General features: G+C 41.2%; 1 protein-coding gene across 10 annotated transcripts in view; it reads left to right on the top strand.

The window, feature by feature from the left end:
* The window catches only part of LOC148040071 (tRNA N(3)-methylcytidine methyltransferase trm141-like), an 85,902-nt gene that overhangs the window by 54,552 nt on the left and 15,926 nt on the right, over positions 1–15,424 (top strand). For 3 of the 10 annotated variants that reach the window (XM_087696575.1, XM_087696574.1, XM_087696572.1), the window contains 4 exons: positions 3,820–3,882; positions 3,966–4,090; positions 4,174–4,286; positions 6,021–6,082. In XM_087696575.1, the coding sequence (XP_087552701.1) occupies positions 3,820–3,882; positions 3,966–4,090; positions 4,174–4,286; positions 6,021–6,082 (363 nt within the window). Of the gene's footprint in view, positions 1–3,819; positions 3,883–3,965; positions 4,091–4,173; positions 4,287–6,020; positions 6,083–6,168; positions 6,337–6,428; positions 15,291–15,424 lie in introns of those variants that run through there. The other 7 variants (XM_087696578.1, XM_087696577.1, XM_087696576.1 and 4 more) reach the window with 7 other exon arrangements.

The raw sequence follows: 15,424 nt of genomic DNA, 5'->3' as shown, positions 1-15,424 counted from the left end.
GCTGCTCAACATAGATCTTCTCCTTCAACTCTCCATTCAAGAAGGCAAACTTCACATCCGGTTGATAAACCGGCCATCTCTTGTGGCTAGCCAAGGCAAGAACTACCCGAATAGTGGCCATCCGAGCTGTAGGGGCAAAAGTATCATGCAAATCAATGCCTCGGTGCTATGTAAAACCTTTAGCAACAAGGCGGGCTTTGTGCTTGTCCAATGTGCCATCACTGCGGTACTTGGTCTTGAAGACCCATTTGACTTTCTGCCAATGATCGTGTTGTAAGGCCATCCCAATTTTTTGAATAAAATTGTGGTGAAATTGAGCTCAAATGGTGAAAAGCCCAAAATTTCTTGATGACATGGCTGAATTTCTTTGATTCAATGAAGAATTTGGTAAAATTGATGAAAAATCCCAAATTTTGATGAAATTTGGACCAAAGTGGATGAGTTTTGTGAAAACCTCCAAATTTGGCCCAATTTGTGCTTGAGAGGGGTAGTGGGCATGAATAGGGGCCTACTTGTATGTAAATAAGTGAATTATCAAATAAAATAATATTTTGTTTAACTTGAGCTTGTGGGATTCAAGGCGACAGATTGTTAGCAACATAGGGAGCATGTCAGTGATGATGCGGCGATTGGTGACTCAGCGCGTGGACTATTGGCTAACAGGGTAGTTGGTTGGCGGTGGAATCAATTGTTTGGGGGACTGGTAGTGTGATGCCATGTTGATGTGGTGATTGATAAGTATACCATGCGTCACTCGATGAAAGACTTAATGGTCATAGCGACACAAGAGGAGGCGACAGGCAGTGTACAGGTCGCGTCGCAAGTGTGTGGCGAGAGGACCAAGACGTAGAGGTGATTGGTAAATAGTCATGATTAAACACAATAACTAGGTTAGTGGATAGTAGTCCACGATAGGAGTGTAGGGCGGTATTGGTCTGCAACATAGCAAGTCAGGCTGTTGGCCCGAGTGGACAAGCTTGGTGACTCTAGGATGGCAAATTGGAACAACTACAATCGGGCTGGTTGGGACGGGGCCCGGGGGGGGGGGGGGGCAATGCCATGATCAAAGGTGGCAATGTTTGGCAGCAAATGGGAAGAGATGGTGGCACGGAGTGCAATTGCCAAAAAGACAATAGAGCTGGCGCGAGGGCAATTGCTCTAGGTGGTCGCTAGCTGAGTTGTGGCACTCAACGTGGGTCAAACAGGTGATGGTTTGAGTGTCTAGTTTGGACTGTATGGATCTGACTTGATTGTATGGATTGGTACAAATTTGTTTTGTCGATGGACAAAATGCAACTATGTGTGTCTTTGGTTGTTTTGCATATGCCTTGGTTTACAACAACAAAAACGACATAAGCCTCAGGATAAAGCTATTAAATGCAATTTCTTTGACTATAGTATAGAAAGCAAAGGGTACTGTTTTTATCAACCTCTACAAACAAAATTGAGTGAAGAGATGTGGTATTTGTTGACAATGCAGGTAAGCCCTTTCTTGACTGCAAAAGTTAGTCACTTGTGGGTCCAATGGATTTGCTTGACAGCTTATTACCTTTATTTCAGCAAGATCATCTGAAAATGGTTGGTTACAGCTACTTGTTGAAAGGGTACAACAGCAAAATCAGCCACTTCTGTGTGAAAATCAGCAACCTTTTATTTAGCCCATTGCTTAGGACATTGCTGATGATGTTCATCATGAGAGGGCCACCATTCAAGAGACTAAACATGTTCCTAGATGACTGTTAGATACTTTACCAAGCAACAAACCACTTGTTTCTTTTCTTCGTAGAACTTGAGCAACCACTAGGCATACTTAGGGTCATTTTGTTGCGTAGGCTCTTGTTGCTAGTGCATGTGACAAAGAGCCCATTCTTCTCAAAGTGAGCATTGGATGACAACAATGCAGTTAGAGTTAGATTCTATACATAAAAATTGGACATAGGAGTTATGTGAGTTGCCTCTTGGTAAGTGTGCTATACACACAAAGTGGTTTTACAAACTAAAGACATATCTGATGGTAGCATTGATCACTACAATGCATGTCTTCTTTCCAAAGGGTATGCCCAACAATGTGGGATTGAACGTGGGATTGACTATGTAGTATGATGAGACATTTGCACCCACTTCACGTATGACTAACATTCGTAGTGTTATTCCTTGAGTTTTTGGTTGCCTATTTTGATTGGCATGTGCGATAGTTGGATGTGAAGATTGCCTTTCTGAATGGTGGAGGTTTATGCCATTCAACCTCTTGGCTTTATTTTGAAAGGGTTAGAGGGCAGGGTGTGTTAGTTGCATAAGGCCTTGTATGGTTTGAAATAGGCACCTAGGGCATGGTATGACAAAATACATGCTCATTTGAATGTTCTCAGTTTCAATAATTTACACAATGAGAGCACACCACGTGTTTGCAAGAATTGGGATGATCTCTCAATTCTCATTCTCTGTGTGGATAATATGTTATTGATTAGGCTAGATGAGATGTATATTGCAAACTAAAAGGATGAATTACAATATGCATTATGATGTTATAGATCTTGGCATTTAGTCCCTTGCAGTTGAGGGGAGCATTTGTTTTGCGACAATATAAGTACATTGGGCAGCTCTTTGAGTGTTTTGAGATGCAAGATTGCAAGCCTATCTCTACTCTAGTTAAGACATGCCTAAGGTTACACTTAAGGCTGTAGGGCATTCATTTGATACTTCTCTCTATTAGCTAGTTGTCGAATGCCTATTGTATGTGTGCAGTTCATTGCGAGATATTCGGTTTGGGGTCTCTCAATTGGCATACTTAATGCACAGCCCTAGCACTAAGCATTCACAAGTAGTAAAACATGTCTTTCGCTAGCTTAAAGCACTCATTCATTGATCTCTTGTTCTATTTGCTTGTATGCATTTAGAGATAGTGATTGGGCTGGTTGTTTTGACACACACGTATCGTCTAGTGGTAATTGTTTCTTAGCGGACACATCTAGCTGTGAGGCTGAATATAGGGCAGCATATATAGCTACAATGGAATGTGTATGGCTCAGATGCTATTTGGTTGATCTCAGTGTGGGACAGCAGTCACCCACTCCTATTGATATTGACTTCGGGGTGCCATGGCAGTTCGTAGTTGCAAGGAACCGAGTGTCTCATGCTCACACCAAGCAGATTGAGGTTACCATAATGTTGGGTGGAGAGGATGTCCAACTTGATACTATGCACCCATTGAACAACCACCTATTAATGATTACTTGTCCTACTTGCCAACACAAATTACAGTAGGTCCCACAACCACTTGAACAACCACCTATTAATGATTATGAGATTATGTCCTTTATACATTTGTAGTGCCCCCTATTAGCCCACCACAATCATCCTTTTGTATGTGGCAAACAAGGGATTACCCGATGTGTAAGCACCTTTATCATGCAAGCACAATGGTGGTGGTGTTGAGTAGAGCAAGTATCACCATTCTTCATGTCATGTGATTCCACCAAAAAACATTAATTGACATGCAGGGTATTAAGCTAAAATAGGAACATTTCTCATTACACCTTAATTAGCTTATTTAAATGACCCCAAAGCTCAAACTTGAATGCTAAAAATAATTTCTATGTTCCCATAAGCAAACTCTTCCACTCACAAGACTTTAGGCTTACTACCATTTGGGGATTGATCTGCCATTACATGGGGCTTGTATATGTTCACATCATTCACTCCAAGGGGGTTTCTTACACCTATCATGTTCCTCCTTTGTTTTGGTGTCAATGCTCCCTTATCCAAGGGCACTTTTTACTTTGTAGTTGTTAAAGGGGTTTTTCTCTATGTTCTGTGCAGGAAAGGCTCTCTGGCAAGATGCAAAAGATCAGTGACAACTTTTATGCAAGAGGTGATGGCACTGTGAGTAACAAGCTTTGTCACTTAACAAAGTTTTGAACACCCACTATTATGACCAAAAGAGTAACATAGGTGCCGTCAAGCAGCGTGCTTTTTACTTCACAGAGGCTGGATTAACGGATGTCTTTGAGAAGGAGGGCTTTGTATGTGACTCCATTACTGTTCATGAAAAACAAGTAGAAAATCGTGCAAAAGAGATTGTTATGGAGAGGTGAAGAACATTTGGAGTGTTATTTTTTAAATTTTATATGGTACAAGTTTGGGTTTACATTGATAACACTTTGTGCTGTTCAGAACTTTTTCTTTTCTACTATCTCATTCAACCATCTCCCTTGCCCGTAGGCGCTGGATACAAGGGGTATTTCGCCGGGTGAATTTGTCTTCTGCCAGTGAAAGTGTTCTTGAGGGTAACATCTTCAAATTAGCCTTTTTAGTTTTGTTATTTAGCTGGCAGTTTCAAGCATGCTTGTGCCTGGTTTATACCTGTCTAAGTGATTCTGTAGCTTGTGGTTAACAAAGTTTCTATTGCTAGTAGCTTTTGAGGGTGTTTCTCACAAAGAGAAAGTAAGCATAAAAGTTGGGACAAAGTCCCAGAAACATACAAACGGATAGACGTTTCATTTAATCACATTACTTACACTTTAGTTGACATACAGATGGAATATACAGGTAATTCGGCATGTACTTCAAAGGCTGGCTGTGATTGCCCTTGGAGACTGATTTTCTTAATTTGATAACTGAGTTTACTACTTAAAGAAGTACTGTGGAAATGATTGTGATATATAATGATTGAGAAAATTTGCTTATATGTATTCCTAAAGATGGCGGCAGCTGTGGCCTCTTTTGTGAGTTAAACGAAAGCTTAAAAATAATGAGCTTATGTATGGTTTGGTTCTCTCAGGAAGCTGTTTGCCCTTTTCTCTTTCTTCTTGTCCTGCTGTTTGTAAGAGCCTTTGTCCTTCACTCTTTTGTTAACAGTGTTGTTCTTCTTCTTTATCATCATCATCTTCTTCTTCTCAATGATGTGAAAATTGGAGAGCAAACCGACTTTTTGCATTCATTTGCTCACACGTCTTTGCTATATACTCCTTGTGCATGGATTTTCAGCGACTTCATTCTACATAAATTTCTTCCTCAAGTGCATGCTAGCCTGGGGGTTTGACATTTTCTGCTTGTTATTTTTATTTTTGTACATGGGTCCTGCTTTGTAGTTTTATCTTAGAAAAAAAAGCCTAGAATGAGATTTTTGCAGTATTCTTTCGCTTCGAAAAAAAAGCTGCAGAGCTTAGGGGAAAAAACATAGAATGAGATTTTGGTAGTATTTTGTTGCTTTGGAAAAAGAAGGTAAGAGATTGATTGTGAGAAAGCACCCTTATGGCAATGATAAAAGTGGTGTGAGTGCTGGTTCTGAGAAAGTTGAAAGTGCAGCCTCATTCATGAGATTAACAGTGAGGAGCACATGCACACAGGAAGGGAGATGGTTGAGCTTGTATTAATTATATGGAGTGAATGAGAGGGTGAGAAAGTTGTTAGAGTACATTCATGTTGTAGTGACTAGAAGAGCCACAAGTAGGTGCAATACTTTCCACATGATCTAAAAAGATCAAATCTTGCAATTATCGGGAAGATGAGAACATATTGCACTATCAGAAACTTTTTTGAAACCAATAAAACAGCACTAAAGCATATTTTTTCTTATATTGGACCTCCTCAATGATTTGCCTTGGTGGAAATATGTGATCTAGAGTCAAGGACCTCTTAAATAATAAATTAGCTTCTCTTTTGGTCCATGTTTGTAGCTGTCTGTATATCATGTGGTCTCTAGGTCCATAAGGCATGTACATGGGGCCAAAGTTCAAGAGAGAGCTTTCATGTTTGAGGACTCGAGTGCCTGAACCAACTCTTCCAGTCTAGACTCATTTATTGGGGTATATGCTTGTCTTTGAATGTCAAGGAGCATATGAGGTGAACTTATGAAGGTTGTGGCATTGGAACTGCACCAGTGGGAATTCACTTGTGAAATCAGTTATTTTGTCATTTGAATTGCTAATCCTTGGACTTCAGCTTCAAAAAATTCAAGCCGGTATATCTAGAAGTCCATCAAAACTATCTTCCAAAAATATCTATTTTGTTTTGATTAGGGTTTGAGGTGGACTTGTCAGAAGGTGTAGCCTGTGATATGTTTGGGATTCCTCACTTTGAGGTAAGAACCGTTTTCCGTGAAGTAATGGGATGTCTTGCATCAAATCTGCAAATTGAGAGGCAAATTTGACTGGATTTTTAATCTAGAAGCAGGATGAAATAGTTGCACTGGCTGGAATTTGATAAAGGAAGCAACTGGCTTCATCAGGTTGTCAGACTTAAAAGCTTATCAGTCTCTGGTCATTTGAGGGAAGAACAGCAATTAATGCATCTTGTGTTTCATATGTGACCATTTATTATTCAGCAATGCAGGCATATTGCAACTAAATCACACAAAGTTGAACCATGATTTTTTAATTTCTTTGGGCATAAAAGGTGTGTCTAATTATGTTTCTTTGAGCATGCAGTGGTGGTCCCCAGTGTGAAGAAACAACTTTTCACCTGTCTGTTGTGAGAGCCCCCTTGGAGCTGCTCCCATGATCTCCACAGCCAGTCTATGATGGAGGACCAGAGATCCTCTAAGTTAGGGTGGACTATGGGGCTCTCTCTGCTGAAGACTAGCTCGCAGTGTGACTTACAGATATGCCATCATGCAAGACCCCCGATAAGCTGGCAGACCTCTGATCTTGATGCTGAGGGTTGTAGTACCTGATGGCTTGGAAGGGCCATCAGGCATACCACAATGCAGGTCAATGATGAAGATAGTGTCTTACAACTGCCTCCTAGAGTATGCTGGATAGGAGAAGTCTTGGATACAGTTGTATTAGCTCTTATCTCCTAAGATAAAATAGGCTTGAAATAATGAATAAAACAGTAGTAGGCCATAAACTTGGCTCAGCTGCAGTGTGGTGTAGCCGACAATGGTCAGCTTAGAAAACTGGCTAACCTGCTACATGGCAAATCCGTCAGCTGTGGCTCCCACTGTCTGCCCACTGCTCTGTGTTTTGAACTTGTCTATTTTCTGGACACTTCCACTGGAACTGCCAAGTCTGCCGTGAATGAATATGTACCATTTTAATCCATGCAAATCTCAATTGTTTTGTTATGGTGAATAAGAGCATTTTTAAGTTCTTCGTTCATCCGGCAAGATCAGTTGGGCCAAACTCTCCGAGATTGCAGTTCTCCTCAGCTGTAGTGCTCTTGTCTGAACCTGAGGATGTGCAATAAGCTTCTCAAGGACTTGCCTCAAGATTCGAAGTCTCATTCAATTGCTGTTTCTTCTCTCTCAGCTATGATCTAAATCCCGTGTAATATGATCACCAGCCAAGATACATAGTAGCTGCAAGTGTCCACCTCTGGTAAACACACATAAGCACTGGCTCTGATGCCCAGTGGTCACTCAGATCTCCATGAATAGGGTGCTCCCCATCCCCCTTTGCAGTTGAAAACTCAAGGAACCAGACATCTTGGCTCATATAGATATCTTGTGTGATGGGATCATAATGCCTATACTGTTGTGATTGAGAGCTGTAGCCAATGAATACCTATCTCTTGGACGTGTGCTTGAACTTATCTCTTTGCTTCTTTGGGATGTGAACATAAGTATCACACCCGAACATCCTAAAATAAGTAACATCCAATTTTAGTCGAAACTATGCCTCAAAGGGAGTCATACTGGCTATGACTAAGGTGGGTGACGGATTTAGAATATGAACTGCAGAGGCCACTGCTTCGGCCCCTAGACAATGAGGCATTTGCTGATGCTCCATCATAGTTCGAGCCATCTCGATCACACTCTTGTTCTTGCACTCCAATATGCCATTCTCTTGAAGAGCGTTGGTGTTGGCAAACTCTTGATGAATCCCTTGATCCACACAAAATTGACCCAACTCATTGGAGACAAACACTCCATCTTTGTCAAGTTCCACTGTCTTAAGTTTCTACCTTGAATGGTACTCCTTGAAGGCAAGCCAATCCTTAAAAGTGAGAAAGCTTTTGATTTGTACTCTAGAAAGTTTGTCCATGTCATCTTGCTATAGTAATTGATAATCAACATAAAATAGAGACTCAGTTAAGGGACCTTGTTGACATAGGTCCACCCAAATCTATAGAAACAAGCTTGAAGAGCTTCGTTGCCCATTGAGAAGCCATGTTGGGCATCAGATCTCTATGTTGTTTACCCTGAATGTAGGATACACATGGGGGATGGCTTGCCCCAACATTTGGCAATCTATGCACTAGTTGGTTAGGAGTAGCCTTCCGATGGTACTCATAGTTGAGGTGGCTGACTTGAGCATGCCATACCTTTGTTTAAGAGTGTGAAGAGAGAAGAAGAGAAATAAGGGTTGAATAACTTTGCATCTTGTAGACACCATTCTCCTTATGCCATTGGTGAAGCACCTGTCGTGCCTTACCATCAATAACCCAAAGTGAGTCTTTATAAACTCAATTGTGAGGCCAAATCCATAACAAGGTGGTTTCATATGTTTAGTATGATATGTTGAGTACGAGAATATGTACAATATGGAATGTATACAAATTTTAAGAATAAGATACGTTCTTTTGTATGTTCATTTAAGTTATACATATAAACTTATATTTAGAATCAGCCTACACTTATATAAAATGTGCAACTTAAAGATGGATAATGGAAAGCAGAAAGTTTCATGAATCTGAGTTTAGAAAACAATTGTAAGGCTATATAAGTATTGAAACTAGTGTTACGTAACATGTTTGATTACGTTCTCCAAAAAGATACAAAATGGCATCTACCATGGCACATGCTATCACTCAGTGCTCTTAAAAGGACTCAAAATGACAAAATACAAAATGTCTCATGACTCATGAGGACTCCTCATGATTGGGCCTAGATACATTGGAAGGTGGAGAGCTGTCCTTACTGGAGGCCTCAAATAGCCCATCAAAGTCTCTATCACTGATGGCATTCCCGTCATCATCATAGTTAAGCTCTCTAATTGGAGCATCCTTTGCAACAAGCACATATGTTGTAGGGAAACCCCCAGAGTCTCGCCTCATGTAGGTCCTGATGGTTGGTGCAATGGTGGTCCTAATGCTAGCAACTTGAGCAACAACTTGATAGCCCTTGCTGTTTGCATGAGACTCAATGGTCAATCTCCTCAAGCTCCATGTAGAGATTTGTGAAGATGGCCTTTTGCTCCTCATTTCACTCTTTGTTGATACTCTTCAGGGTGGCTTTGCTCAACATCGACTCATCAACATTCACCTAATTGCAGCAAGATGATAAGTTGCATATGAAGATTTAAATCTAACTCATTATTTATAATATTTAACAAGTGGAAGACATTGGACTATTACAACGCAGATGTATGGCTATAGGCATCTCATGCATAGTTTGTAACATATGTAAGTTAGAGCAACAATAAATTAGTCGCTCTATATTTTGGATCTTAGTATGTATGAGAGAATATGTTGACCAATTTCTCTCACACGCACTAGTGGAATAATCCTACACTAGGCAAAAAATTAAAATGATCTTCAATGTTCATATAGCAATTAAGATTGTAAACTGTTAAGATTCTAGGTGAGAACTTACAAGTTTAAGTTGCAAACTTTAAACTTCGAAATTTGAATTCACTTGTGCAAGCACTCTAAGGGCAGTTTTTTAGACATTGGGTACTTGATATCCAAAAGATTCCCACCCAAATAGAAGTTGGACCAAAGAGAGCCTTTTCCAGCACAGAGCATTGGCAAAATTGGTTCCTCTTTGGTTGCTATAATTTATGATTTCTTGTAGAAATGCTACGTGGTGGTCCTCATCCAATGCCTTCGGAAGGTAGGCATCTCTATCGGCTGCCAACTCTTGATCCATGAAAAGAGATGGAGATTTATAGGCAGGATGCAAGAGGGCAGCAAGATTGTCGATGGGTCATCTCATCTATTTCCATCTTTTCTCGACTAGGTAAAGGATGTCATCATGCCTTGGCATGACATCTAATATATCACTATATTTAGAAAAAACATTACATTTAGCCTTTCGGCTTTAAAACTTAAAGTAGTTTATAAACTTGTATAAAAATAAATGTAGTTATCTTGGGTCTTGACATCAAGTACTCTAAATGCCTTGATCTCTTTAATGGCTCCCTCATAAAGTATATGAGATGCCCTAAGGTGACGCCCTCCATGTCAGTCATGCATAACACCTTGTAGAAGGGGATAATCGCTATGACCAATTCTTATATATTGTGCCAAAATGCATCTCTCAAGGAAAGCCTTTGAATGGCTTTCCCCTCTTCCACACTCGAGAGTGGCTCCTTCTCTAGCCATGCCTTGAGCTCCTTTGAGACCATGGCTTGTTGAATTTTGTTTTGCATGTCATATAGTTGCTTTAAAAGTAACCACATGGTAGCAAAACGAGACTTGGGAGGGCTTCTTTAGCTCTATATCTCTATAGGCGCGAAAGATAGCCAAGACCTTTACCTTCTTTGTGATGAAATCAACAATGCGGCAAGTATCCATAACAATCTTTTTTACCCAATCAAGTGACCCTCTATACCTTCCATGATAAGATCAATGTAGTGGGTGCCACATGGGGTCCAAACAATGGATGGAAATTCCACTTTAAGTAAGTGTCCCATCCTTTGATAGTTGGAAGCATTGTTAGTGACCACTTGTACCACGTTGGCCACATCAACCTACATGGTATAAGATAAAGAGAAGATAGGTGAGATTAAGGGTGTAGATGAAGTGGAATAGACATTGGGATAGATGAATCACGATTCATGAATGATGAGATAAGAGATGGAAATTAGAATTTAGAGGAGGCAGAAGAATGAGTCATGACTCATGACAAGTAATCTAGATTGAAACGTGCAATGAATAATGAACCTTTTGGTGGTTTTCTACTGTTGCGTTTGCATCCAGTGTTACCACCCTCCTTAGGCATGATCATTACAATCATCTCAGTCTTCGGACTCTCTGGTGACAGTGTTTGGTATTTTCTCGCTTTTCGTGACTCAAATTGGTGGTAACAACACTTGGGATTTTCCATCTTTGGTGGATGTCATTCTCCCATACTCCATTGCTTTTCCCTTGGCATTTTATACACTCTTACATTCATTTACAACATTCATTCACTCTAGAGTTTCATCTCTTTGTGTTGAGTTTTGCGTTTGCGTTTAGGGTTTGAGTTTTGCTTGTCACTGTCTAAGTCTTTGTGTTTCAGACTTGGTCATATATGCTATGTTTCCTCAATGCAACCCTAGCATATCTTCATACGGTATTAGAGCCGGTGTTATTCTAAAGAGTATATTGTGGAGGCTAGTTTTTATGTAAGACTCACATGTGCCTCGATTTTGACTAATAATATCTCATGCATATTTTTTTTTGGGATCTTATGATGCTCTATTAGGCCTCTCCATCATTGGAGGCTCTGAGAAGGCATTATGGCCTTGACGAGGAGGTAGACATATCTTCATCTTTACCATCTTCTTTTTTACGTTTTGGTCACCTTATAGAAGAAGAGTTTGAAGGGTACTTGCGTAACACATATAGTTTGGTTTACACCCCTCCAACAAGTACTACTACTCCGTCTGGATCGATTGGTGAGACTGGCCACCTCTCTAATCTTGGAGGGACCATGACATTCGACACATCGGGAGGCCTATCTCGTTTATCAAAGCTAGACCCTATGTCAGATTCGTATAACCCTTTTGAGTTGTATGAGCCAAAACCCTTTTTTGTTTCTCCTTTTGGTATACAGGATTCGAATTGTTTTTAGTATGTTAACTTTAATAGAGGATTCTCTCTCGAAGATACCATTTAAGTGTGTTTCATTTGAGCAAGTAAACCACACTTCTCAACATTTCACCTTGGGCCTCGTCATGTGGTTACCATGCCCATACCCAATCTGCCCATGCCCACATTTGGAACCATTGTGCATACTTCTCGTATGTATGGTGGGCACTCTAGGATTGCTTCCCAAGTGTACTCACTCCTCTACCCTCTTTTTCCTATCCACCCCACCCCCATTATACACCTTCTCTATCTCCTAGCACTACCACTCCTATTGCAATGACCAAGAATGCCTTCATGGATAAGACTCATTTCAACAGGTCGAATTTCACCACTTGGTTGAATTTCATGCAATAGGTGCTTGAATCTCAGGGACTTTGGGACCTTGTGGGTCGTATCGACCCTATGCTGAGGCTTGAATCCTCGATTAGCTTATTCTAATCACATCCATCAATGGAGAGCGCGCAATGCTATAGCGAATGTTGAGTCAATGTAGGAATTGCTTCTTGAGTTCCACTCTTAGTTACAACATTTTTCCCTCGCATCTGAGTGTTGGAGTCATCTCATTGGCCACTATGCGGCACGAGATCGCACTCGTCGTATCAACCCTAGTTTTGAGATTTAGGAGTCTTCCATTAAGGGAAAATATGGTTAGTTATTTACCGAATTTGCCACTATGGCTCCCCAAAGTTAGATGACGATCAATTCACGTTCTTCTTGACCAAGTTGCTTGACAAATACTTCCATTTTATCCAGCACATTATCTCACTACCTAGATTGCCGACCTTCTACGAGTTTGTGTGCCAGTTTTTGCGTTACACGGTTGCATGATCAGGTCCACAAAAGTCCTCCACACACATCCAATTAGAGGGGCAAGGATGGGCTATCTCTTCTTGAGGAGGGTAAAGTCAAATGATGATCCGGTCACATTTTTCTTCACCAAGTTGCTTGATAAATGCTTCTATTTTATCTAGCACATTATCTGACTACCTAGATTGTTGACCTTCTATGAGTTTGAGTGCCAATTCTTGCATTACACGAGGCTGCACAATCAAGTCCACAAGGAGCCCACACACATCCATTTAGAGGGGTGAGGGTGAATTGTCACTATTAAGGAGGAAAATCCACCAGTGGGCCAGAATTCGCAAGATGTCAAAGCAAGCCAAAGCAAGGGTGACATGCCTTTTGCTGATGGAATCAAAGAGCCACGATTCCTTTGGCAACAAATTTCTAAGAGATAGGGCTATGTGGATAAGGAGTGTTGTACCAAGGCCTAGGGTTTGCCACCTAGAAAACCACAATAGACCCTTGCGATTGCCTTCACTTGGGGCTACGTCTCTCATTGCTATACCATTTGCTCCATTTGCCCTAGTGGCTATTGGACATGTGACACGTGGACAGCCTCAGTAGACTGTATCTTTTGCTACTCTTGAAGGATTAGCGAATTGGTTTGCTAGTGGCTCACCTATTGCACTTTACGGATCCATTCCTAGGGCATCCATTGCATCTTCTAGGACTGCCATGGTGGCCACTAATTTAGCATTTTCCTTTTTGACACTTCCATTGCATACTTACATACTCATTGCATGCACTTAGCTTTGCTTTTCTTTATTTTTAGTTTTACTTTTTGGAGCATCTCACTACTCCCTAGTCCCCTTTGTGCTTGCGGATTTTGATCTCTTTTGCTAGGCTTTGTATTTCAATGTAGGGCTAACATGTAGGTTTGCACTAGTGCTTCCTGAGCTTGAGATAGGAGCTGTGTACCGTTCCTTTCATGGTTTCATCTACTTGGAGTTTTACTGTTCTACCAGCATGGAGGCTTTCCCTCTTGTGGCCGTCGTGTAGTATCTCTCTTGATGCTATCATGGAGGTGTCTTCTATCCTTGCTATTTTTGTAGGGATGCTTTATCATATTCATCCACATGGTTCTTGGCACCACACGAAGAGAGACTTCCTCACTCTCCCTTCTTCAACATTTACATCGAGGTTGAGAGGGGTTTCCTACTCTTCTTGGTATTCTATAGGTTTAGCACTTGTTTTTGACATCGGCCTCCCCTTTCTTGGTTGTACTTTCCGCTATGCATCTTATAATTTTATCATCTTTGTACTAGGTGCTTGAGTAAGTGAACAATTTTTATGTGGGGGACATTGTCTAGGTGGCACCTACTACATGAGCATTCTTTAGCATGTAGAATACTATGTATCCCATTGTGTAGAGCATCACCGAACGGATCCTAAGGTGTTTCCACCGGTGGATTACATCACTATCCTTCTTCACATGATACTTCATCACCTTTCCCTCATCATCGAGATCCTCAAGTGGATGGATAATGTTGTACTGTTTTGTGATGTGTTGGGTGTACAATTCCTACTCCCGTCTTATGGGGCACTCTTACTTAATCGGCTGCCACTTACAAAAGTTCAATGTGGTTCCATCTACCTTTGTAAGGCTTGGTAGGCCATTGGGCAGTTGCGACGAGCACCCTTTGTTTGATGCCATGTCCTCCCTAGGGTAACTACTTGGACTCCCTCGATAAGATAATGATTGCCTCTATACTATTGGTAGGCCATCGGGCAGCCGACATGCACCCTTTGTTTGATGCCTCGGTTGCTTTGGGGTGGGACGCCTTGGGATAAATATTGTAGGCCTTTCCTTTTGGCTCAGTTTTGGGCCTAAGAAGGCGTGTTGAGCTAAGACATTCTTTACAGTAAATGATCATTTTTAAACAGTCCCAAAACACGTTGAATTAATGAAAAGATGCAAAATTGGTGTGTGGCTCGAGAGTTTCAGTGGTCTCCCAAAACCCTAATTTTTGGGGCACCCTTCAACATCTATAAATAAATAGGCAGCCCACCATTTAGCCTCATCGCATTTCTACAAGTTCTTACTCTTGTGCAGATTACAGCCAACGGCCCTCATCCACGTGGTGGTTCTAAATTTGTCCATTGTCTAGTGCCCTCCCTCATGCTGCATTTCGTCGCTTCTGCCGTCACTAGCTCACTAACTGCCTCCTATTTCTTGTGTTTGACACTCTATCAACTAGACGATAGTTGGTAGTGACCTTCCACACCTTGTAGTGACCTCCTACTACTTGCATTTGGTCTTCTTCTCTATAGGTGGAAACTGGTGTGCATCATCCTCCTTCTAGCGGTTGTCCTATTGCTGCTTTTGGAGCTATTTCTTGTTGCCACTCTCCCAGGCATCATCCTTGCAGTTGCCTCAGTCTCTTGACTCTTTGATAATCAACATTTGGTGTTTCCTGTCCTTCCGTCATTTGACTGGTGGTCATAGCACTTGGGATCGGTCTTCGATGTGGATGTTACTCTTTGGCACTCCATTGCTCTGCCCTTGGGCATTTTGTACACTCTTACATTCATTTACAACATTCATTCACTTGAGAGTTTCATCTCTTTGTGTTTGCTCTGTGTTTGAGTTTTGAGTTTTGCATTTGCATTTCATGTTTAGGGTTTGGGTTTTGCTTATCATTGTGTGAGTCTTTGTGTTTCAATCTTGGTTGTACATGTGTTTCCTTAGTGCAAACCCTAGCATATCTTGACAAGGGATAGGGGGGGAGGAGAGGAAGAGAAGGTGAGGGAAAGGGATAGGGAGAGAGAGATGAAGAGGAAGAGGGATAGGGATAGGGATAGGAGGAAGATAAGGAGAGGGAGAGGGAGAGGGAGACAGAGAGTA

Source organism: Lygodium microphyllum, chromosome 2 (genome assembly GCF_053477565.2).
Source record: "Lygodium microphyllum isolate KBCC chromosome 2, Lygodium_microphyllum_v1.1.10, whole genome shotgun sequence".
NCBI classification, from domain to species: Eukaryota; Viridiplantae; Streptophyta; class Polypodiopsida; order Schizaeales; family Lygodiaceae; genus Lygodium; species Lygodium microphyllum.
This window is presented reverse-complemented; position numbering and strand designations above follow the sequence as displayed.